Source organism: Diadema setosum, unplaced genomic scaffold, assembly GCF_964275005.1.
Source record: "Diadema setosum unplaced genomic scaffold, eeDiaSeto1 scaffold_66, whole genome shotgun sequence".
NCBI lineage: Eukaryota > Metazoa > Echinodermata > Echinoidea > Diadematoida > Diadematidae > Diadema > Diadema setosum.
This window is the reverse complement of record NW_027307692.1, coordinates 57,560-84,310: the sequence shown is the minus strand read 5'-3', so window position 1 is coordinate 84,310 and position 26,751 is coordinate 57,560. Positions and strand designations below refer to the sequence as shown.

At 38.9% G+C, this 26,751-nt stretch overlaps 1 protein-coding gene across 1 annotated transcript; it reads left to right on the top strand.

Annotated features, from left to right (window-relative positions):
* On the top strand, positions 1-26,335 carry LOC140245929 (uncharacterized). The gene is made up of 4 exons (XM_072325397.1): positions 1-47; positions 18,854-19,052; positions 21,717-21,821; positions 25,749-26,335. Exons 2-4 carry the CDS (start codon positions 18,891-18,893, stop codon positions 26,013-26,015), a joined length of 534 nt encoding a protein of 177 aa, XP_072181498.1. The 5' UTR covers positions 1-47; positions 18,854-18,890; the 3' UTR covers positions 26,016-26,335.
* Positions 26,336-26,751: the final 416 nt, after the last annotated feature.

The following is a 26,751-nucleotide window of genomic DNA, read 5'->3' as shown; positions in this document are numbered from 1 at the left end:
TACATCCAGAAAGTTGGTGAAGAACAGTGGAGGCCCGGAGCTCGGAGGTGAGATACCGTAATGTCATATGAATGATTATGTTTTCATACAGCAATCTTTTATTTTTTAGAAAATCAACTCTATTGTACATTCTTAAGGGCCTTTGTTACCTTGCTAGTGCTGCAGCTGTGCTTTTGTGGTGACATGTTTGATGTGTTTTGCTTGTAGTTGATCAATACAACGGTCCCACGCGTAGGGATCTACGTCAGTAAGTGTTTATTCTGTTTCTGCACATTGTAACGTTACATCGATAGCTACATGTAACGTTAGGCCTATAGGCTTTACCCGAGCCCCATGGCCATGGCCTGGCCCCTTCAGTATCGACAGTTTACTGTGTATAGGCATACACGCAAAATCACCTTCTGCATTCTAATTCTGTATTACAGCTGACACCCCAGTAAATTTAGATGTGGTAGCTTCTGACTATAGAATATGCTATTGCTAACTCAGTTCGGGAAACCCACTCACAAGGAGGGTCCCCTCCTTATAAGTAACCCGTCCCCCTTATAAGTAACCCCGTCCCCCTTATAAGTAACCCCCGGGGCACCCCTTATAAGGAGTCTCCACGCTTTTTTGCAATGCAACGCGGAAATGAAAGGACTGCGGCAATTCGCTTGATTATGTCCATAAAGCTTCACAAGTTTACTAGTTACTCACGAAATTTGAGCAAAATCGGTTCAAGGCATCATATCTAAAATCATGGATTTGAATGCGATGTCAAACGACCCATGCGAATGCTGAAATGCGAGCGATTACTGGCGTGAGTGTCGCCAGGCGCGGCGGCGCGGCAATGCTGGAGTGCAGACGTGGCGACCGAGTACGGAGACTTTCGTTCATTCAGGTGGCTGTCTGCACTCAAGCATTGCCGCGCCGCCGCGCCTGGCGACACTCACGCCAGTAATCGCTCGCATTTCAGCATTCGCATGGGTCATTTGACATCGCATTCAAATCCATGATTTTAGATATGATGCCTCGAACCGATTTTGCTCAAATTTTGTGAGTAACTAGGAAACTTGTGAAGCTTTATGGACATAATCAAGCGAATTGCCGCAGTCCTTTCATTTTCGCGTTGCATTGCAAAAAAGCGTGGAGACTCCTTATAAGGTGTGCCCCGGGGGTTACTTATAAGGGGGACGGGGTTACTTATAAGGGGGACGGGTTACTTATACGGAGGGGCCCCCCTTGTGAGTGGGTTTCCCGAACTGAACTACACGCAGCCGCTGTCGCGAAGCGACAGCGGCTGCACCTCTATTCCTTCGCAGACGTTGTCATTTTTCAGTGTGGTTGTGCGACTCCTTCATGAATATCTTTATTAATCGTGGAAAACTAAAATACAAGGAATTATCGTAATCTATGATAATCATTCAATAATCGGTATGCGATTTTTTGTTTAATTACGTCAAAAACTTACCAAAATCTGTGGCTGAAATCAGGTCTGTAAATGTCCTTATTGCTTCACTCCTCATCTGCGTGTTATTTGAATGGCATTCACTCTCGTATACTACAACGTAGGTAGTCGGAGAGGTACCTCTCCGACTACCTACGTTAATTACGTTAATTCCACGAGATGTGCCTCTCCAACATTCAATAATCGGTATGCGATTTTTTGTTTAAGTACCTCTCGTGGAATTAACGTAATTAACGTAGGTAGTCGGAGAGGTACCTCTCCGACTACCTGTACGTTGTAGTATACGAGAGTGAATGCCATTCAAATAACACGCAGATGAGGAGCAGTGGCGTACCGTGGGTCAAGACATTTGGGGGGCACCTCATGGCAGCAACATCAGAATTGCATAACGTAATAATTAAATGCGAGCGAGCTTGAAAATTTTGACATTTTACAGTCCCCAAACTGCCGTTTGTAGCTATATATAATAATATATGTATGTATATATATGGGTAATTCCATGGGGTTGGGACTGAAATTGTGACATACAAGTTGAAAATTCAAGTTGGGTAAATTGAAATTTCCTTTTTCCCCCTGATTTGTTACTCCCATTCTTCAACTTATTCCACTAGAAATCTGTTTATTACTTCGCACACTTTCAGTCAGCATGGGTAAACAGGTATGGCAAAATACCTATGTTACACGGACTTCATTTGTTGACATCCTTCATAATTTTGTGTTCTGAAATGATAACAATGAACACATCCACGTTTTTTTCATCCATAACACATCAACATGTTATTTAACAGGCGCATGAGATCATTATTAGTAAGATTGTATGTTCTGATGTCAACTGCAAGCCACTTTTATTAACATGTATTTTTCTACAAACCATTAACAATTTCAATCAAAGGTTTAACTTTTTCATCAAGAGTGACACAATGACAATATTCTTAAAAGCACCACAATTGAAGCAAGTGATTTGTATGGGTATTCAAGTGAAAACATGATTTTATTGTTATAATCAGGGGTTTTCAGTCAACAACCTCGCCCACAGTGTACTACCTATGTTACACGGACAGTATGTCTTTGTAACATAGGTACACTACGACATATCAACTGATTTCCTTTATTGTGGTGTGAGATGTTAAAACCTACACATATAGACTTTATGTATGTTCCCACAAATAACACTATTGTAACAGTTCTTTGGAATTATATCTACTGCACACCTGTGGAACAATACCTATGTTACACAGACTTCAATTCTTTGTAACTCTGGTATGAAAGAAGGCAGACTTAAAGGGTGTGTACAGTTCTGGTCGAGGTGAAGATTTAGCTTTTAATGTTTTGTGAGATATTCAGAAACCACTCTATGAGATGTGAAAGAGCATGCAGTTCTAAGGGGTATCAAAAGTTTATTCGATGAAAATCGGTTCTGAAATGGCTGAGATATCCAAAAACAAGGTGAAACAAAGAGATACTAATAAAGTTGGGGCATGTCGCCTTTTATTATTAGCACTTTTTTGGATATCTCAGCCATTTGAAAACCAATTTTCATCAAATAAACATTGAATCCTTCTTAAAATCACATGCTCTTTCATATTTCATAAGAGGCTTTTCATTATCTCACTTAGGAATGTTCAAAACATGAATCCTCACCTCAACCAGTACTGTACAGTCCCTTTAATCAGAAGAAGAAGAAGAAAGTGAAGCTTTACACAATTTGACCTTATATACACTAACATCATCAACTAGTTGTCAACTAACTAAGAAAACTAATAAAGAGAAATCAGACAAGTCTTCTTGTCTTCTCCATGTTCTTTGTTTGAAATTAATTTCTGCTCTTTTGTCCAATGTCCATTTAGCCCTCGATTTTTGTTTTTCTTCTGTCCATTTTCCCTCTGTGCAGTTTTCTTCTTGTCTAGTTTGTTACGTTCACTCTTCTTGGGTGTTGCTTTGTTGGCTTCCTCTCTGTTTGTGGAGTGCTGTGGATGTGTCCTTGTCACTCTTTCATGTAGTTTAAGACGTAGCGGTGGCAGAGGAGGAGCCATGGCAGATTCATCGACAAACTGAACATAAGGTGTAAAGAGAAATAGAATAAAAAAAATTAAAAGAAAATTTTTGTCGGGGCCGACTATATATTCCTTTTGATGTATGTGTGTGTTTATGAATGGAATTAAATAATTTCAACAATTTTGCTTACATTTCTACCTCTTGGCATACCCATTAGCTAGAGTTCCATGTGTACCTCCCACCAAAATTGGAAAAAAAAATGGGTTATGCTTAAAATGATGTAAATATTAATAATAATAATAATATAGCATGTAAAACATAGGAAAATATAATTTTCATACTCTATGCTAAAAACTTGTTTTGATGTAAGCTAGGAAGGGCAGGTCGCTGCCCCAGTGTCCTAGCTAAGGTTAGGCTAGGGTCAGGGTTACGGTTACGGTTATGGTCCTTAATAGACTCCCAAAATAATACTAGGCCCTATTTTATATTCATCCCCCATCAAAATTGTCACCCTCTTTTTGAATGATAGTGTAGAGCAATAATAGTCTAATTTTGATTGGGGTTCATAATGTCATTGAAGCCTTTCCTACCCACTACCCACCCAAACTGAATAGGACACTGGCATTTTAGCTTTGAGACTTCACAGTGGGTGAGCATGGAATAGAAATGGTGAATCCTTGTGAAATGTTAACAACTTCATCAGAGCATCTAACAGGTCAGTGAAATCTTGGAAGGAAAACATTGACATTTTCGAAGTAAATCTGTTAAAGAGAAAGAATATCACAGCTCCTAGTTCTCTCAATATCACCAGCAAAATAAGGCAAACTCTATTTCTCTAGTTCAGATGCAGTCTGGACATCTACGTTTTCCAACTAGTATATAGTGATGAATACTAACTTTAGCACGTCTACCTTGGTAGATACCTTATGACAAAAGGGTCCAAAAATTCACAATAATCGGGAGGTAAAACAAATTTATATTGCAGTGAAGATACACTGATATACTTTTGTATGGTTTTCTAAGAGAGGAATTATATGCTCCTTTTGCAGAGACCGGCATGGACGGAAAATTTGGCGATCAAAATTATGAACATGAACCTGTAACAAATATCTCAGTATGTGGGACTAAAGTATCATCGTCCACAGTATTTTTGGCCAGTTCAGAGGTTTAGATGTCGTTTTTTTCCTCTAATAGAGTTACAGAATATGACAAATGTTATTATTTTCGTAAAAGAGCGTAAAAGCTTACCAATTGACTTCAGAAACATTAAAACTCCTGTACCTACGTTACATGGACAACGGCAGAAAAACAGATCTTGCGCTGTCCAGGTAGGTGTATATTGGCTGTGAGTAGTTTTTCTGCCATTGGGGGAGGACTGCCAGTGACATGAATACGATTGCTGAAGTTAGTAGCTCTTCTTTTTATCACGAGACGCGTCTTTCCTTACCTACGTTACACGAAGAGGCCGGACATCGCACTGAAGTACAGTGATATGTTCTGTATTTTCTCGTTTATTTGGAGGATTTTGATGCTAATTTTTGGATAAGAATACTTCTGAAATATAAATCTCATTATAGAAATAAAGTTTCTGATCATATTATGATTGGAAGTGTATGTAAAACCATGCTATACCTATGTTACAACAAAAATTGCCATGGACATCGTTTGTAACATAGGTATGAGGTTGCTTGAAGATGCTCTGGTGTTCTTATTTTGTTACAAATGTTTATGTGCCTTATAGTCTTTGTAGAAGTCACCTTGCCTCTCTTAATTATGATAGGCATAATGCTGAAAGGTTGTATATTCCTGTTTTACATTGCCATGAAAATGGCATATATTTATGTCACAACATAATCCACAAAAAACCATGGGACATCATTAGTGAAACAGTCATAGACAAAATACATTTGTACACAGGCTTGTTTTTTTTTCATCAAATAATTCTTCACACATTTCTCTTCAAGAATAACTGCAAACCACAGACAATTAGTTGATAAATTTGTCAGAATATGACTTTTATTCCCTACACAACATGAAAATCTAGAGAAGACCCAACCCCATGGAATGACCCATATACATATATATATTTGCTTTGGAAATTAAGGGGGTTGCACCGGGCGCAACTGCTGGCAGTTACTGGCAGTAACATCATGAGAATGGCATAACGATTAAATGCGAGCGAGCGAAGCGAGCGAGCTTGAAAATTTAGACATTTTACAGTTCCCAAACTGCCGTTTGTAGCTATATTTTTCCGCTTTGGAAATTCAGGGGGGGGGGGGGGGCGCACCGGGTGCAATTGCTGGCAATTACTGGCAGTAATATCAGGAGAATGGCATATAAGGGTTAAATGCGAGCGAGCGAAGCGAGCGAGCTTGAAAATTTTGAAATTTTATGTTCCCAAAACTGCCGTTTTTAGGTATATTTTTTCGCTTTGGAAATTACGGGGAGGGGGTGAATCGGGCGCAACTGCTGGCAATTACTGACAGCAACATCAGGAGAATTGCATAGCGATTAAATGCGAGCGAGCGAAGCGAGCGAGCTTGAAAATTTTGACATTTTACAGTCCCAAAACTGCCGTTTGTAGCTATATTTTTTCGATTTGGAAATTAAGGAGAGGGGGCGCACCGGGCGCAACTGCTGGCAATTACTGACAACAACATCAGGAGAACTGCATAACGATTAAATGCGAGCGAGCGAAGCGAGTGAGCTTGAAAATTTTGACATTTTACAGTCCCAAAACTGCCGTTTATAGCTATATTTTTTCGCTTTGGAAATTAAGGAGAGGGCCTGGGCGCACCGGGTACAACTGCTGGCAATTACTGACAGCAACATCAGGAGAGTTGCATAACGATTAAATTCGAGCGAGCGAAGCGAGCGAGCTTCAAAATTTTGACATTTTACAGTCCCAAAACTGCCGTTTGTAGCTACAATGTATATTTTTTTCGCTTTGGAAATTAAGGGGAGGGGGCGCACCGGGCGCAACTGCTGGCAATTACTTACAGCAACATCAGGAGAATTGCATAACGATTAAATGCGAGCGAGCGAGCTTGAAAATTTCGACATTTTACAGTCCCCAAACTGCCGTTTGTAGCTATATTTTTTCGCTTTGGAAATTAAGGGGAGGGGATGTACCGGGCGCAACTGCTGGCAATTACTGACAGCAGCATCAGAAGAATTGCATAACGATTAAATGTGAGCGAGCGAAGCGAGCGAGCTTGAAAATTTTGACATTTTACAGTCCAAATTGTAGCTACATATATATTTTTTTCGCTTTGGAGGGAGGGGGCGCCCGGTGCGCCCCCTGGATCCGCCACTGGTAGTCAAGGGTGTCGGTTTATGTTTATGATTGGGGGAGGTATGACCAGCGAGGGAGCGTCGAAGTGACCAAGCGGGAGAAGGATGTCCAAAATCTGCACTTTATATAGAGCATCTGGTGTTTGTGAGTGTGTGTGTTTCATATAGATGGAAAAGTTAGGAAATAGCCAAGGTCAAGTCTTATTATTGGCAATGCAAGGCATTTTGATATAGACTAGTATGTAAAGCAACACTGCAAAATCAATGATCAAGCTTAATGTGAACAACCTATCAAACATCATTGCGCAACATTGCAGCGACTCTTTTTACCATTCCGATGTTCTGAGTACACTGCGCACATCCATGCTTGTATTCAAAATGCCAACCAGGAATCACACTGAATCACAATCTTTTGTCGTCTCCGGGCTTTTTGAACAATGTTTCACTATAATACCTCTTTAATTATATGGTTAAAAGAAATCTTAGAAAAATATTTTTTTTCTTTATCATCCTTTCATGTCGATTTCAAAAGCAGTTTACTTAACCCTTGAATTACCATTTTGGTAGGTTTTTTTTTTTTCTTTTTTCCTTCTTTTTTTTTTTTTTTTTTTTTTACCAGCGGATTGGGGGGGGGGGGGGCACGTGCCCCCCCATGCCCCCCCGTAGTTACGCCACTGATTAGGAGTGAAGCAATAAGGATGTTTACAGACCTGATTTCAGCCACAGATTTCGGTGAGTTTTTGACGTACCGGTAATTAAACAAAAAATCGCATACCGATTATTGAATGATTATCATAGATTACGATAATTCCTTGTATTTTAGTTTTCCACGATTAATAAAGATATTAATGAAGGAGTCGCACAACCACACTGAAAAATGACAACGTCTGCGAAGGAATAGAGGTGCAGCCGCTGTCGCGAAGCGACAGCGGCTGCGTGTAGTTAAGGGTTGTTTTACAATCAGGGTACGCACTTCTGTCTCACGGGGGTGAAAAAAAAAGTTTTTTCGTATTCCCTGATTTTTTGTCGTTGCATTGTAGGATAGTTAAATTTAAATAATCTAAAAAATTGGAGCTTAAAGTCTTCAACTTTTCTTTTTATTGCATGAAACATGCCAGTGGTGATAAAAATCTAGCCCTCAGACCTCTGATACCATCTTACCACACCCTGACTAGAAATTGCAACTTCAGGTGAAAAATTAACACATTTTTTGATAATTGAAGGATGGTGAATATGAAAGCAAGTCATGTTTTTAAGTTTTAAACACTTTTGTTCTTGAAAATTCATGATTTTCATGGAAAAATCCCCAAGGCAGTCACCATGACATTGAAGAATTAATGATCCTAAACTCCACAAATCAGTTATACCAGATTTGTTGTATATCCCCGATAGGCATATCAAGGGTGCTTTTACAGGCAAAGTTTGAATGCCCTGTGGTTAATGGTTGCCGAGATAAGTAGTGTCAAAAAAATCATTCGGAGAGGACATTTCTTTTTCGGAGAGGACATATTTTTTTGACATATAGATAACAACATAACAAATACTTTTAAAGTGTTTAGCCCTTTAAATGATTGATGAAAATTATGATTGTCAAGTTCAAAAAGAACATTTCCTTTGATACATTTTATCGAAATGTAGAGCAATTCCACATCATGTGATAAACAAGCCATACCAACACCCCCATAAAGGTTGTGACAAAGAAAAAAAAAGAAAAGAGAAGCGCAACCCATAATTTAGACATGCAGTTGTGCCAGATTTATTGGACTTCACAACACTTTTAAAGAGTTGTTTTACATGTAATCTTTGAATGTCCTTTGATAAGTGGTAAATGAGATATTAGAAGACCAATGTACATTGTGTATACGTGTACATCATTCGGAGAGGACTTTTTTGACACATAAAGATACTGTATGAAAACATGATACTCTTTCCCCTTTTCAATTTATGAAAAGTAGCATTATTTATTCAACAACAAGGACATATTTTCAATATTTTTTTTTCTATGAATTTCAATAAAAATCAAAGAATTTGATGATACTGAGAATCCCTGAAGAATACTTAGATTGGGCTACATAAATTACAAGTCCTGTAAATCCTCAAAGAGGCGAAAGTTTTAAAAAGTTTGTATCTCAGGTAAAGTATAATAATGTTGTGTAGCACCAGAGGTGTTTTTGTATGCAAATCTTAAATGCACTGTGGCATAATGTTTACTAAAAGCATTTAAAATGTCACTTTGGAGAGTATACCTCTTCTCAAAGAGGACATATTATTGACATTCACAAAAATTGCGCTCAAGATAGATGTATACATAGAGAATGGGTGCAGGTGTGGCTCTTCATTGTTATCTGCAGTTTACAAAGTGTCAGTAAAAAGTGATGCTTATGACTTTCTTGATTATCATATTGCATCACATTACAAATTAAACCCTATCGTGGTAAAACATGTTCACATAGTGTAAATTAACATTGTATGGTGTGTTCCAAGCTGACTTCTCTTATACTTTTTGAAATCCAAACAGTTTTTTACATGAACAAGCAACTTGTAATACTCTTGATATATCAATTATTTGAGATGCCTGCATGAACAAGTAAAAGGGGAAGGCATTTTTGTTTCATTATCTAGGCATTCTTTGTGTGTGCGTGTGTGATAAAAGCATTCTTTATTATGTCTAATTACACATGTAGTAAGTCTTTGAATTAAATCAACATGTATTACAAATAAGAATAATCAAATAGGCCCAAAATCCAAAATGTTTTGGACCAGTTTCCACAGAATAACATTTTGCTTCTAATATTTATATGGTTGTTAAGGCAGAAGGGCTCCTAATGCACTATGAGGGCAGAATTCTCAATTCAAGTTGTTTGCAATGTGAAATAATGTAACCTATTACAGGAGCTTTTCTTTCAGATTTTATATCGCATGGATCATACCCAGTACATTTTCGTTTTTGGGAGCACACTACATTGTGCTGCAATGCAGAGTATTATGCATTTACACACGTGGAGTTTATTTATGATTCATCTGTTTTGTTGGGGCGATAGGGTAATTAAACCATAACCATAGTATTAGTAATGTGTTTTCTGTGTGCTTGTGCATAAATCTTGGTGACTGTGTGTTTTCATTCATTTTTCTTGTTTATATTCCATTCATATGGTGAATGTGTCAAAGCAATTGTCCTCTCCGAAATGATTGATTCTGTGAACATAAATGTCTGTACAGCAAACCGAAGGACTCTGGTTATGTTCAGTGTGTGATGAACATCATTAAATATGATATATATACTAATAGAAAACAAAGAATGCTGAATGTTCCTCACTTCTTCTTTTTTTATTTGCAGTTTCATCAATGGGAGTTTAAAATGACATTATAAGTCAAAGGGGCATTTTCATTCAAAAGCATTCATATTATGAAACATGGGGGCAATATAATTGTAAAATGTTTTCAATAAATCATAACTCACTTTTTAGCAATATTTTGTAAGTTTGTTACATTCAATTCTCATTTTCAGGAATTCATGTGTAACTACCATTCGGAGAGGACATTTTTTGTTTGACATGAGTTAAATAAATGAAGAAAAGCATATGAATAAGTCTTGATACATGTAAATGATAGACAACTATTAGCACTGATAATAACACAACTAGGATTTAAAACGTACATATTCCTGTGGAGTACTGAACAAATATGTCATTTTTCGGAGAGGACGCTTTTGGACGGAATTGAAACCATCAAAATTCAAATGTGCACTGCCTGAAAATTAAATGAGTGTGGGTTACACAAATACCCTGTATGTATAGGGTATGAGTGAGACTCTGCAGAGGGTATGTAATTGTTTGAGTTCTGAAGTCTTCAAAAAAGTTATTAAACTGTTTTCGGAGAGGACATTTTTGGACGGAATATGCATATCAATCATGCTTCAAACCCAAATTTTTAAACTGTGTCGTAGATATCATGACACACACAGTTTTTAATATCCACATTTCATTTGCTCATTCTGATATTCTATTTCTGTGTTATGGTCATTGGTTTCATAGATGTTCATTCTCAAATTTTGAAAAAATCAAATGAGACTGTAAAAACTGCCCAAATTGGCTCATTTTGACATATTTTGAAAATTTTGTAAGCTATGTCAAAATTTTTTTCGCTGTTTAAGGTTGAGGTAACTAGGCCTAATAACATGCCATACCAGATTTTGTATTAATGTACACTGTTTTTTTGCTGGACGCTGATAATGTCCAAATCTGAAGTGCGTACCCTGATTGTAAAACAACCCTTAACTACATGCCTATGGTGCATGTACAGTTCTACACCACATACTGTACATTGTACCTATAACCATGATAACATAACCAACCATCCACAGGCAGTGACACCGACAGTGTATAAATCCCGGCTCGGCGCGGGGCACAGTATGGTTGGACCTACTACTCATGGACCACCCAATTTTTATTTGCTTGATAAGAATATTTAACACTGAAATTCACGTAAAAACTTGACCTACGTGATTGAGAAAATCCAGCACTATCAAATGCTGTTCCCTTTTCAATTCGTAGTTTCAGTGCAAAAATATTGATCGCCTTTGAACTTGACTGGCCTCTTATCAGCTCCCAGTGGTGCCGCTCCTTTCTTAGATCGACCGCTGTTTTTGCATTGACGATGCACAAAACTGAGTTGTATTGAACACCGTGTTGTGCGAAGCTTTTTATAAAATGCATTGCATTACATAACAATTTGGTTAAAATATTCATTCAAAATTTTGTCCTTGATTAAAACCCATTAATGAACAGTGAATTTTCACATTTTTTCCCACACACTCTCATCAATGGTCAAAGCCAATACATTTTCATGTGCACTGCGCGCAGTACAGTGGGTACTAAGCGTTCTTTGCGCCAAAACCACACGGTCGGTTTCAAAAAGGGTGGTTGATGATGCGTAGTAGAGCTACCATACCACGTGTAACATAACAATGGGGTCGCTGGTGTGGTTAAGGCAGTGTATGATCCTACTTGTACTATCTTCCTCACATTATGGACACTCACAATTGGCTAATAATTAGTAGAGGGTAAAACCATCAACAGGCATCATGTTACACTGTGTACAACCAGCAGCAGTAGTGTGAAATGCTACATCACATTTCAGTTCAGCATTACCCCCCCCCCCCCCCCTTCCAGAGAACTGGTAGCATGTGGATATCATTAATTATTACCTACATTGTATACGAGGTAGTTTTGCGAGGCAATTACAGTTGGTATTTTGCAGGGTCGGGAGTACAGCGGGCGATATTAGAGCATATCACGAGCATCCGGGTTTTTACATATACAGTGGACTCCTGTTATAACGAAATCCTCGGGACCGGCAGTTTTCTTTCGTTATATCGGAATTTTGTTATAACCGAGTAAATAAACAATAGCAATACATAGAATGGATGACATTGCAGCCCAAATTTTTACTTCGTTATATAACCAGAATTTTGTTATAACCGTGTTCGTTATAATGGGAGTGCACTGTAAAACAGGGAGGTGGGAAGAGAAGGAGTGGAATCTAACCCCCCTGCTTTACATGTAAACATTCCGGTCGACCACGAAGAGAAAACATTTAAGGAGGTCGCTGCGTGTTGATTACACGCACCGCAGAAGAACGCCGATAAATCAACTCATACAAGGTCGACCACTTCCAGCAGCACTACGCGTCAAACAATGACTAGTCCATTTGTGCTCAATAACTGCACAGTGACCGTCAGTTATTACAACTCTCCAAATTGAAACAGAAGCAAAAATAAAGTGTAAAAGCGTTCAGATGTTTGAAGTTCGCCTGTTACAGCTACTTGTATCTTTGAAATTGGAGTTGAATGATATACATTGATGAACAATTTGTCAATTATTCGACATGTTGGTGATGATCTACAGGTAGTCAAATGTCGCTTGATCTATATCATAGTGTATAGCCGTATTCACATATTTTCCTAATTTAACCAGGGGATAGGTAATAATTATGATATTGACTGGCCTCGAGGGAGATACCAGATAAATATTCTTTCAGTTTGGGCAATATCTTCTGGTATCTCCCTCGAGGCCAGTCAATATTATATAAATGTGAAGACTGGCCTGAGTCGGATATGTGACCGTGCATCACAAAACGAACAAAAAGTCGCACCCCTTGATTTCATGCGAGGACTCAAAGAAGGTGAAACGGGTCAACCAAGTCAATATTCAGTTTTTCATATTTTCTTAAAGAGCTACCCTTCTACATTATTCTTAAGTTTGGGGTCATAAAATGAATGGGAAAGTGCATTTTCAGTAGTTTTTCTACAACCCTTTTTTAGAGTAGTGAGATCAGGTACATCTTAGAAGCCCCTTTTTATTTCTTGATAACCCTTTTGTACACTCTTCACTTTCAAGTTTGATAACTTTTGAAGGGATAACGCTACTGCTTTGAAAGTTGGCATTGATCATGGACAGAATGTGTTTATATAGCATGTTTCAATTTAATCTGATAATCCCTTCATTGTTGTTCCTCCAGTGGTTTACATCTTGTTTTTGTCCCATTCATCGCACAGCTAGCACGGTTTGGTAAAGATTAAGCGCTTAAATAGACAGATAGACTCTGTACTTCAGAGCCTCTTTTCTCGATTCACACTTTTCCAGAATGTGTGCTTTCTTTCCAATATTTAGATAGATTAGGAGAGTCCATTTGAATTGAGTTATACATCATTTTAAAGCTAAGAGTCTGCTCTTGCAAAATCTGTCCTTAGCTAAAAATCCATGTCTGGCGACTTTTTGTTTGTTTTGTGGTGCAGGGTCACATATACTAGAGAATCCTGGCTAATGAATTTTGTACAGCTTAAAGGGACTGTACACTACAGTACTGGTTGAGGTGGGGATTCATGTTTTGAATATTCCTAATGTGAGATAATGAGAAACCTCGAGCATGTAATCTTAAGAAGGATTCGACATTTATTTGATGAAAATGGTTTTTCAAGTGGCTGAGATATCCAAAAAAAGTGATAATAATAAAAGGCGACAGGCCACGCCTTTTATTAGGATCTCTTTGTTTCATCTTGTTTTTGGATATCTCAGCCATTTCAAAACCGATTTTCATCAAATAAACTTTTGATACCCCTTAGAATTGCATGCTCTTTGACATGTGGTTCCTGAATATCTTGCAAAACAAGCTAAATCCTCACCTCGACCAGAACTGTACACACCCTTTAATCACTGATCTCTGTGTAAAGTAAAACTGCGAGTGGAAGAACCCTGAGTGCAGTCAGCTGTTACTTTCGAGTGTATGCCACCCATGCATCTCCCCATTAAGAGGTTATTAGATTTAATGATAATTATCATGCACGTAGATGCCAAGAAAATCCAAGTAATTTCAAATATGTAGGAACTGTAGGGCATACATATATGTCACCGTGCATCACAAAACCAACAAAAAGTCGCACCCCTTGATTTTACGTGAGGACTCGAGGTGAAATGGGTCAAGCAAGTAGGCCTAACTTTTTAGTTTTCCATATTTTCTGAAAGAGCTACACTTGTATACTTCTACATCATTCTTGAGTTGGGGATCACAAAATGAATGGGAAAGTAGGTTTTCTGCACAGTTATTCTACAACTTTTTTTTTTTTTTTTTTTTTTTTTTTTGATAGGGTAGTGTGATCAGGTATGTCTCAGAGGCCCCTTTTTAATTTCTTGAAAATCCTTTGCACACTCTTCAACTCTAAACTTTGAAAGAATAATGCTAACACTGCTTTGAAAGTTGACATTAATCATGGACGGAATGTGTTGATAGAGCATGCTCAATATCAGCTTCAATCTGATAATCTCTTTATTGTTGTTGAAACGGTGGTTTAGAATTTGTACATCCTGGTTTTTTTTTTGTGTGTGTGTGTGTTTTGTGTGCTTTTTTTTTTTTAGTCCCATTCATTGCACAGGTAGCACAGCTTAGGAAAGATTAGGTTCTTGAATAGACCATGTACTTCAAAGTCTCTTTTCTCAGTTCACACTTTTCCAGAGTGTGTGCTTTCTTTCCAATATCATACATTGTAGATAGTTTATGAGAGTCCATTTGAATTGAGTTAAATGCATCATTTTAAAGCTTAGAGTCTGCTCTTTCTGGATCTTCCCTTTTAACTAAAAATCCATGTCTGGCGACTTTTTGTTGGTTTCTTGGTGCAAGGTCACATATTTAGAAAATGGATGTTAGCAGCCCATAAGTTTGAACAGATTTGACCCACAGCCTATGTAATGTAGGTAGAGCTGTAAACTTGCAATGACCTAGAGATTAAATCTTAGAAATGAAAGAAAATTTAGATTTCCACCTGAAACATGTGAAATTTGTTAGTATTAAGGAGATGTCTCTTTTATGCACGTACAGTTGTATGTTGTTTCATTTTTTTTATCACATTATGGTCTTGCGCTTATTTCTCTCAAAATTGAAGCTCCTAGAAAAAAAAAAAATATTGCAGTGCAGTATTTGTCTTGATGTTTCTATTCAATTTCTCATTCTCTTACACATAATATCTACAGTACTGTAGATACGCATACCTTTATTAACAATTGTATTAACTTATTTTCTTATTAAAGATGCATTACATGTGTATACAGGGAAACTCGATAATTATAATGAGATGGGCGGGACGGAGTCTTTTTCCTCGTTATAGCCGATATCTCATTACACGTAGGCATGAAAAAAGGCATAACATTAAGACATTAATTTGCACATGTGGGACTTACATAATGCTGTGTCTTAACATGTATGTGACACTTTCTGTATTTGTGTACATTATGCCTGTGTGTGTGAAGATGGAGAATTCCCTGGTAGAAAGCCAATTACAGCATCAGATTGCCTCACATAGTCTGCTATACGTCATGGTGATGTCATGTGTGCATAGGGTCGTACAATTACAATGTACTCCTAGCACATTCTCTGCATTAGCAAAATGTGGTATACTTACAATATGTGCACACAGTGGCGTAACTACGGGGGGGGGGGCATGGGGGGGGGGGCACGTGCCCCCCCCCCCCATCCGCTGGTAAAAAAAAAAAAGAAGAAAAAAAGAAAAAAAAAACCTACCAAAATAGTAATTCAAGGGTTAGTAAACTGCTTTTGAAGTCGACATGAAAGGATGATCAAGAAAAAAGATATTTTTCTAAGATTTCTTTTAACCATAATATTATAATTAAAGAGGTATTATAGTGAAACATTGTTCAAAAAGCCCGGAGACGACAAAAGATTGTGATTCAGTATGATTCCTGGTTGGCATTTTGAATACAAGCAGGATATGTGCGCAGTGTACTCAGAACATTGTGCCCTTTGCACAATAATTGTGCCCTTTGCACAATTACCCCCACTCAGTGAGTGGTAAGATTTTCTTTATGTATCTCTTTACCTGGGGCCATCTTCCTCGTCAAGCTTAGCTTATGATGATGGTCCCCTGCATTTCATTTTTATCATCTCCTATTGCTTCCTTTCATATATGATATTCGTTCTTGAAAAAAAAAATGTATGTAAGATCCAAACGTTACGAATATTAGCTGTGTAAATGACTATGTAAGTGTTTTGTTGATTTGTTGATTTGTATTGATTTTGAAATGCAGAAAGAAAAAATGAACTGAACTGAACTGAACTGAACATCGGAATGGCAAAAAGAGTCGCTGCAATGTTGCGCAATGTGATGTTTGATAGATTGTACACATTTGCTATCAAAGCTTGATCATTGATTTTGCAGTGTTGCTTTACATCTAGTCTATATTAAAATGCCTTGCATTGCCAATAATAAGACTTGACCTTGGCTATTTCCTAACGTTTCCATCTATATGAAACACACACACTCACAAACACAAACAAATTAGGGGATGCTCTATATAAAGTGCAGATTTTGGACATCCTTCTCCCTCTTGGTCACTTCGACGCCCCCTCGCTGGTCATACCTCCCCCAATCATGAACATAAACCGACACCCTTGACTACCAGTGGCGGATCCAAGGGGCGCACCGGGTGCCCCCTCCCTCCAAAGCGAAAAAATATATATGTAGCTACAAACGACAGTTTTTGGACTGTAAAATGTCAAAATTTTCAAGCTCGCTCGCTTCGCTCGCTCGCATTTAATCGTTATGCAATTCTCCTGATGCTGCTGTCAGTAATTGCCAGCAGTTGCGCCCGGTGCGTCCCCTCCCCTTAATTTCCAAAGCGAAAAAATATAGCTGCAAACGGCAGTTTGGGGACTATAAAATGTCAAAATTTTCAAGCTCGCTCGCTCGCATTTAATCGTTATGCAATTCTCCTGATGTTGCTGTAAGTAATTGCCAGCAGTTGCGCCCGGTGCGCCCCCTCCCCTTAATTTCCAAAGCGAAAAAAAATATAGCTACAAACGGCAGTTTTGGGACTGTAAAAATAATGTCAAAATTTTCAAGCTCGCTCGCTTCGCTCGCTCGCATTTAATCGTTATGCAATTCTCCTGATGTGGCAATTGCTGTCAGTAACTGCCAGCAGTTGTGCCCGGTGCGCCCAGGCCCTCTCCTTAATTTCCAAAGCGAAAAAATATAGCTAAAAACGGCAGTTTTGGGACTGTAAAATGTCAAAATTTTCAAGCTCGCTCGCTTTGCTCGCTCGCATTTAATTGCTATGCAATTGTCGTGATGTTGCTGTCAGTAATTGCCAGCAGTTGCGCCCGGTGCGCCCCCTCCCCTTAATTTCCAAAGCGAAAAAATATAGCTAAAAACGATAGTTTTGGGACTATAAAATGTCAAAATTTTCAAGCTCGCTCGCTTCGCTCGCTCGCATTCAATCGTTATGGAATTCTCCTGATGTTGCTGTCAGTAATTGCCAGCAGTTGCGCCCGGTGCGCCCCCTCTCCTTAATTTCCAAAGCGAAAAAATATAGCTACAAACGGCAGTTTGGGGACTGTAAAATGTCAAAATTTTCAAGCTCGCTCGCTTCACTCGCTCGCATTCAATCGTTATGCAATTCTCCTGATGTTGCTGTCAGTAATTGCCAGCAGTTGCGCCCGGTGCGCCCCCTCTCCTTAATTTCCAAAGCGAAAAAATATAACTACAAACGGCAGTTTGGGGACTGTAAAATGTCAAAATTTTCAAGCTCGCTCGCATTTAATCGCTATGCAATTCTCCTGATGTTGCTGTCAGTAATTGCGAGCAGTTGCGCCCGATGCACCCCCTCCCCTTAATTTCCAAAGCGAAAAAATATACCTAAAAACGGCAGTTTTGGGAACATAAAATGTCAAAATTTTCAAGCTCGCTCGCTTCGCTCGCTCGCATTTAACCGTTATATGCCATTCTCCTGATATTACTGCCAGTAATTGCCAGCAGTTGCACCCGGTGCGCCCCCCCCCCTGAATTTCCAAAGCGAAAATATATAGGTACAAACGGCAGTTTGGGGACTGTTTAATGTCAAAATTTTCAAGCTCGCTCGCTCGCTCGCATTTAATCGTTCACATGCCATTCTTGTGATGTTACTGCCAGCAACTGCCAGCAACTGCCAGCAGTTGCGCCCGGTGCAACCCCCTTAATTTCCAAAGCAAATATATAGCTAATGAAACGGCAGTTTGGGGACTGTAAAATGTAAAAAATTTCAAGCTCGCTCGCTCCGCTCGCTCGCATTTAATTGTTACGTTATGCAATTCTGATGTTGCTGCCATGAGGTGCCCCCCCCCCCCAATGTCTTGACCCACGGTACGCCACTGTGTGCACACACACACACACACACACGTACAACATGCAGTGCTAGGTGGAGTGCTTTATGTGTTCAAGACAAAGTTTTCGTCGCACCGAGCTTTACAATCTTTAAACATCATCGCACAGGCAAAGTAAGGCTTTACCCAAAGAGATTTTGCTTTACCTGGCTATAACAGGTTTGATTAAGTTTTTCTTTGTTTGGAAGTCACAAAATTCATCTCGTTATAGCGGTTATTTAGTCGATCTCACTAAAAGAGTAGTGTTTTACATAGACTTAAGTGTGGAATGAAATTTGGGAAAGTTTCCACGTAATGACCGATATTTCATTGGAGCAGTGTACTTTATATCCAGTATCGATTATGTGAAAAATGTGCCTTACATACATGTAACACATGGTGCTCTTTTTGTAATGTTTATCCTCGGAACAGCTGACTCTCTTTGTGGATTGACTCATAGACAGACACAATGAGCTATCCCCCACCAGATGGAGGCTATGGTTATCCAGGGGGAGGGTACCCACCTCCTCAACCAGCCCCTGGCCAGTATCCCCCAGCACAGCCAAATGCCGCAGGGGCTTATCCACCGGCAGCCTACTCAGCTTACCCACCCCCTCTGGCAGGTGGTGGTGTGAGTATCTCATACGTACTGATTCTGTATTCTACCCCTTTGGAGACTGGTCCAAAGTATGCTTGGTCAGATGTCTGTGGGAGATAGCAAATTATCCCGTTCTCAATGGGTTAGATATTCAATTTATAACGTTGTGTTTACAATAACATTGGATATATTATCTTGAAATGAAACAAATATTGTTTGCTTCTTTTTCTTCTGCAATGTCAATTGAAGCTGTATACTCCACAGTTCTGTATCCTCAGCATACTACAGTACATGTAGTTGTGAAGCTTTTTCTGAAGACTGTTTTAAACTCACACTGAGGGTACTGCATTTCTGTCACACTCAGCAGACACTGGAATCCTGTCCCAACTCTAAGACATGCAGAGACCTCACAATGTACACAGCTTCTTGACTTAGACTTCACCCCTGGTGTAACTTACATGGAACCTTGTAACAGAATTTTCTTAACAGTGAACCAAAGATACATTTCCCAAAATCATATGTACATGTATGTCACAGATAAGTCTTTATGGATAACATTTGTTTTGCTATGACAAATTTCATAAAATGAAAGAAACTGCCAATCCAGAGTCTATGGGTGCGTTCGAGCGCTTTAAAGCGACCCAAAGCGAACTGAACTAAAGCGTACCGTACCGTACCATGCCAATTTTGGAGTGTTCGAGCGCTCTGTGGAGAAAGCGTACTCACGAGTAATTTTTAGAAAGGTCACGCTTGTTTGTAGCAAGAATGTCATTCACCCCTGGCGCTTGAACTACTTACAGCTGTCCAGAACAAAGAGAATGATGTTTTTGCATTGTGACGTATGGGAATGATACGCGCATGCTTTACAACGAACTTTTGGTACGCTTTGGTACGCTTTTGGAGCACATCGGGAAGTGGTCCACTTTTGGCTCGGTACAGTACGGTACGGTACACTTTAGGAGCGGGTACGGTACGGCACAGTTCGCTTTAGGAGAGCGCTCGAACGCACCCTTTGACTTCATTGTAACAAGAGTTGCCTCTGCAGGGAAATCAAGTCATTATTTACTTGTTTATTCTATTTAATGGAAACTTGAAACATTATGTATACTTTTTTTTTACCCATTGAGACTGGCTGATTTTGCTACAACACGCATTTCCAATAGACCCCTGCCCGAGTAACTCGGGACTCATCCTCGCCGGGTTTAGCAGCATTGTTTTAAGAGATTTTTTTTTTTTTTTTTCATGCCTCTGCCAGGAAGTGGTGACAGAGGCATTATGTTTTTGGGTTGTCTGTCCTTCCTTCCATCCGTCCGTCTGTCCATCTGTCTTTCCGTCCGTCCGTCCGTAATGAATTTTGTGGACAGCGTATTGAACTAAAAAACCTTTTGAGGTATTCTAATGAAACTTGGCATGTATGTGTATTATATGTAGGGGGTGAAGTTGTGCCTATCAACTTTTGGATGCACATGCTCAAGGTCAAAGGTCAAAAGGTTAAGGTCAAATGCTTAAAATTTCACTATTTCCCCCATATCTATGCAATGCCTTGGTGTACATGTATTACTCAATTAAAATTCTCTGGTGAAAGTTTGGGGTCATGCGGTCAAAGGTCAAAAGGTCAAGTAAAAATGTTCAAATTTCATTTTTTTTTTCTCCGTATCTTGGAAATTGTTCAAGGTATCTTCATGGAACATAGTGCACTGGCAGTGATTATCTAGGGAATTTGGGGTTCATGGGGTCAAAAGTCAGGGGTCAAAGGTCAAGGGCAACACTTCAAAAATGTCTATTTCCCTCATATTTATGCATTGCCAGCAGGATTTTTTTTTTTTTTTAACTTGGTGTATGCATGTATAACCAAATAGAGATTCTCTGGGAAGTGTTTTGTTTTGTTTTCTTTTGCCAAAAAGGTCAAAGGTCAAAGATGAAGCGAAAGTGCTGAACTTCTTCCTCCATATCTCGGAAGTGGCTCAAGTTACATTGTATCTTGAAACTTAGTACTTATTTTTTATGCATGTTCTGCTTGACAGTGATTCTCCAATGAATTTTAGGGTCAAAGACCAGGTGAAAATGGTAACAAGTTAATATTCAATACAGAAATTGCACTTTTTCTCCATACCTTGAAAATTAAACTTATGAAAGTGTCAAAGTCATGTTAAAGTCCTTAAATCCACAAATACATGCTCTCCTATTCATCCAAATAAACCTAGGTCAAGGAAGGTGAATATTCAACACATTTCTGACAATCATGTCATTTTTTTATGTACAATGTATTTTGCCAATTTTTGAAAAAGTAATCACACATTGTCCACATGTACTATAGACCTATTAGGAGAATCATGCATTATGGCGGAGGCATACCAGTCACCATAGTGACATTTCTATTTTTATTTTTTTTTAGTCTCTCCTGCCTGAATGATTCAGTGAGACTTCGCTACACAATCTTATTTTGATCTTCATTATCTGTAAGAATGATTATTAAGGAATGTTACCATAATTTCTCCATTTTGATTTCATTCTGAGATTTACATTCCACCTTCCCTACATGGAATCCAGGGGAGTGGAGAAAATCCTTCATTCATCATGGAATTTTACTTTCGAGTAAAACTAGTGTATGTTTAAATATATTGTATATAAGGGCTAGATTTTTTTTTTAAATGTTTGTTTGTTTGTTTGTTTTCAATATGTGTACATTCTGTGCAGGTTCCACCTCCCCCGGTCTACAACCCAGGACCTCCCCCTCCCCAGGGGATGGCACCAGGACAGCCGTATCCCGCCCCTGGGGCTCCCCAGGGTTATCCCATGCAGGTATAGTCTCGTTATCCATCAAATTTTTTACGTTAACCCATTGAGGACGGTTTGATTTTACTACAACATGCATTTCCCATAGATACTTGCCCGAGTATACTCCGGTCTGGTCCTCAACGGGTTAAGGCCCTAGTTTTCTCTCCTTTCTTTCTTTCTTTCTTCGTATGTGCATGTTTTATTTATTTATTTGTTATACCCCGCATACACAAAGTGTATAGGGGGTACATGTATATATAAATCAGCTTGTGTTCGGTTGGGCGGTCGGGCGGGCAGTCGGGCTGTCGGGCGGCCAGGTGGTCGGGCGGTTAGGCTGTCCGTTGCAAATCTTGCATCAGGAACTCCTACAGTTTTGAGGCAGTTTTAGTGAAACTTCGGTTACATGATGACATTGAGGTATAGATGACATGTGCAAGACATTTGGGGGGGGGGTTGTTGGAGAAAGCATTGCTATGGTAGCCACAATTTGCCCCAAGACCTTGTGGATTGAACAGTATTTAAGCAATTTATTGCAAATTTGGTGTGGATTGAACTTCTTCCACAGTATTTAAGCAATTTATTGCAAATTTGGTATGTATAATGACAGGTGAATATGCAAGACACACTTTGTGTCTGTACCCGACAAGGCATTGCCATAACAACAGTTTATTTTCTTGAAAATCTTGTGATGTGAACTTTGGTGTACATAATGACATTGATGTGTAGATGTGCAAGACATGTTTTTTTTTGTTGTTGTTGTTGTGTGTGTGTGTGTTTGTCGGAGAAAGCATTGCCATGGTAACCACAATTTCCCCCAACCCTGTAAAGTGAACTACTTTCACAGTGTTTAAGCACTTTACAATATATTTCAAATTCAGTATGTAGGGCCTATAATGATCTATACGTAGGTGTAGTTGTGCAAGTTAAGCCTGTACCTGACATGTTGCCATGGTAACTGCATATTTTCTTCAAATTTTATGGAGTGAACTACTTCCACAATTGTTCAGCAGTCAAACTCACCAGGTACTCACAAGGTACTACACACATGTATACACACACAGACAAACACACACACACACACATACATAACCTTATATCAAACCCAGGTACAACATTCTTTTTCATAGGAATCTTGGCTTTAGTGATACTTCTAGTTTACTTTTGGAGGGGGGGGGGGATTTGCTTTTTGCCTTGTGTATTAGTGTTTAGAACATTTTACATTTTAATACTGCCTCTGTATCAAAGTACGGCAAAGCCCTATTTGTTTAGGATGTCACTTTGTTCCACAGCTTTTTTTCCATTTGGTTTGATATGTGAATGTTTAGAGTTTACTTTCTCCCTCTCGCCAGCTGTACAACTTCCCATCTTATCCCCTGCTCCTACCTCAAGATAGATTGCTTTGGTGTCTATCACTTTAAATGTATGTCAGTATGATATGTTTTCACCCCAAAACCATGCTGCAATATATCTGTAAAGATGTTGTACAGGTTACATCCTAGCACTAATTTTCTCCACAAACCATGGCTGGTTTAAATTGGCATTTTGATATCAGTGCTTAAATTCTCACTGCCACAAGTTCCAATGATCACTTCTTTGGGTATGAATCAATTTTTTGTTTGTGAAAGGCTCCGTTCATGTATGAAAAAATGTAAAATTATGGCGATAATATGGACTCTAGTACAGTCACACAATTATTACTGTTTTTGTTTATTAGTTACACAGTGCACTCCCATTATAACGAACGCAGAGTGACAGTTATAACAACAATTTGTCACAACAAAGTGAAATTTCAGGTCCCAAAGTTATTGACTCTGTCAACGGTAATACTGTTTTGTTTTGTTTTTTCTCCTGATAAAGTCCTGTGCTCTTTCGATATGCTAAAAAAAAAAAAAAAAAATGAAAGTATGTTGACATACAGTGTATCTTTTTATATTTTTTGTATGGTATTGCATATAATATATTTGTGATGTCATGATCTCTATTCAGTCTTAACCCTAAATAGACTGGGCTATTTTGGTAGCTCGAAAGACTGGGGGGGGGGGGGGGCCTAAAGGGCCCCCCCTTAAGATCTCGGCCGTGGATCGCGCGATCGCCGCGGAAATTTGCACAATGGTAGTGTGCAATGTAATCTACAAGATCGTGTATTCAACTTTTCCAAAATAGTCTTTTTTTATTTTATTTTGATTAATTATGCTAATTTGTGCGAGAAATCAGACTCTATGACCTAAATCAGTAAATAAAGCTCCAAAAGTACTCATTTTTGGTCTAATTATTTTTTGTGGCATTCTTAGCAAATGTACTTGAAAAAAAATTTGGTATCAAAATCAATTTCTTATTTATTTTATTGTTTTATGAATTTCTTATGTATTTCTTTGTTTTTTCGACCTTTTGTTTTTGTTGTTTTTTTCTACAAAATTTGTGGCAGACACTTTTTGAAGCATAATACTCCTAAAACAAATTAATTTCAGCCATTGAGAGTAAAAATAAGCATATTTATATGAACCATGTGAAAAAAAATCAATTTGCATTGACTTTGTACACAAAATCACATTTTTGAGCCATTTTCGGCCTCACGTGCATGTACAAAAAGTTATGTAACTTGAGAACCGTACCCCCGGGCGTCACAAATTTGGTTTCAAAATGTGCGGGAAACTTGAAAGAAAAAAGTCATAGAGCATCGCGGCAAGAGCATTGCGTGTTGCAGAGTAATCGCGCGAAATGTCGAGGGGGGGCCTTTTAGGCCCCCCCCCCAGTCTTTTTAGGGTTAAACCCAATGATCTGTCACCAAAACTACTGGTAAGTTTTGAATAGATTTTCTGATTTACTCAAACTTTCACGGCTGTATTCTACTGATGTTACTGCATTCACTCAACATGTATTTTGGGGTTTCATTTTCCTTTAAATTATTGTACAAAAGTACAGTTGTTAATTACAGTTAAACTCGCATAAGTCGATCTTCTCGGGACTGAGCAAAACACATCGACTTAGGCGATTTTCGACTTGTGCGTAAGTCGAAAAAAATCGACTTAACAACAGTTACACCACACGTACATTATGTATAAATGTACATGTATGTTGTCTACTCTGGAGCCGAGAGCTGGAGAGGTGTGCCGCAGCACGGGTCGCCCGGCAGGGCCGCCGGCTAACTTTGCATGGACAGTGCATTAGTATTGGCACAGGTCCGATTACTTATACCTTTGTTAAACCTTGGAGAAGTGAATATGAACGATATTTGAGCAGTGATTGATTCCAGTTTACCATACCGTGGCTTGAAATGCGTGTAGAGGTGTAATGAGGTGTACTTCTGATTTACCCGTGCCCGTAACTTTCCCCCCTACTTTCCGCTTTGAAAACTCTGCAGCTTCATCCACCGCACAGCGCAGACTGCAAACATACACAGACTATACACAGCCCAGTCGCTGTACGCACAACTATACACAGCCCAGTCGCTGTACGTATACGTAGCGCGGCTGTACCAGCGCTGTACCAGCGGACCTCCAAACACGAAGATAGTTCAACAATCGCATTATCATACGATCATCGCTTTGAATTTTGATACTTTAGATCATTTTTTTGTCACCTGTCTGGTCGGGCTAGGTCTTATGTAAACAAAAACTAGCGTCTCATGATTTTGACAGTGATTTATTGCACAATAAAATCGTATTCGACTTAGGCACAGTGAATTTAATGGTTTTTCCGTGAAAGTGTTCTTGGAATTTCATCGACTTAGGCGAGTATTCGACTTACAAAATTCGACTTGGGAGTGAATTAATACACGTAAGTCAATGGGGAAAAATCGGGACTTTTTAAAATCATCGACTTGTGCGATTATTCGACATATGCGATGTCGACTTAGGCGAGTTTAACTGTATGCCTGTTAAATACAATTCATTATTATATATTCTTCACTGTATGTCATCTTAGTACCACATTCCCACTCTTTGTCCCCAGTACCCCCTGCAGGCTGGTGGATATTACCCTCAGGGTACAGGAGCATTGGAGGGGATGGTCCCCGGGAACAAACCAAAGAAGGCCAAGAAGCACAAGCACCGGCGGCGATCGAGCTCAAGTTCGTCATCATCATCATCGTCCTCCTCATCATCCTCATCGTCGTCCTCCTCTTCTTCCTCCTCGAGTGGTGGAGGGAGAAAGGTGAAGAAGAACAGGGGGATGAAGCACAAGAATAAGAAGAACAAGAACCGTGGTCATCCCCGTTAGGTGTGTCATCAGTACTACTGTTGGGCAGAAGAGAAGAGAGCATCAGTTGTCACCTAATTAAGGTTTCTCATTCTTTCATGTTTTCAGAAAAAAGAGAGAAGAAACAGGGATAGGAGAGGCAATGAACTTAGGCTTCTTATGTTTTCCAAGTAATTGTATTTTTGTGAGAGTGGTAGAAAATTAAAAAAGAAATGAGTTCTATGGAATATACCTGGATGATCATCTCTTAATAGCTTTTAGTGTTTTATCATTTCTGAATTCTATTTTATCTCAGTTATACAGGTTTCATTTTGAAATTTACCTCTGATATACATAAGATTCTGATGGAGGTCTGTATCTTGTGTGTGTGTGTATTTAAAGTTTTATATCATACAGAAAATTATATGTAATTCAAGCTGCATTTTTACTATTTTGGTATGTGTGATACATAGACAAGAGTTGTGTGGATACTTGATTTTGATATGACACTCGCTAAATGCAATGTGCAGTACCCACTGATGCTGTTCTAATAATGCCAAAGGACTAATACAACTCTGATTGGAACAAGCTGTTATCATTATTGTTGATGCTATCTTGATTTGATGTGTGGTTATGGTGAGGAAATTGTAGAAGTATGGCGTTAGGCTTGATTTATCGCTATATAACAGATCCTCAGATTTATCGCCGATTTCAGTGTGACTATGAATGGTAGGCTAAGTTTTGCTGGTCTCTTATATAGGAATGATGGAAACAATTT

Excerpts from the sequence above, each read along its gene's own strand:
- LOC140245929 (XM_072325397.1), top strand. The coding sequence starts at position 18,891 with ATGAGCTATCCCCCACCAGATGGAGGCTATGGTTATCCAGGGGGAGGG. Across the intron at positions 19,053-21,716 it reads CCCCTCTGGCAGGTGGTGGT|GTTCCACCTCCCCCGGTCTA; the intron begins GTGAGTATCTCA and ends CATTCTGTGCAG. Across the intron at positions 21,822-25,748 it reads CCCAGGGTTATCCCATGCAG|TACCCCCTGCAGGCTGGTGG; the intron begins GTATAGTCTCGT and ends CTTTGTCCCCAG.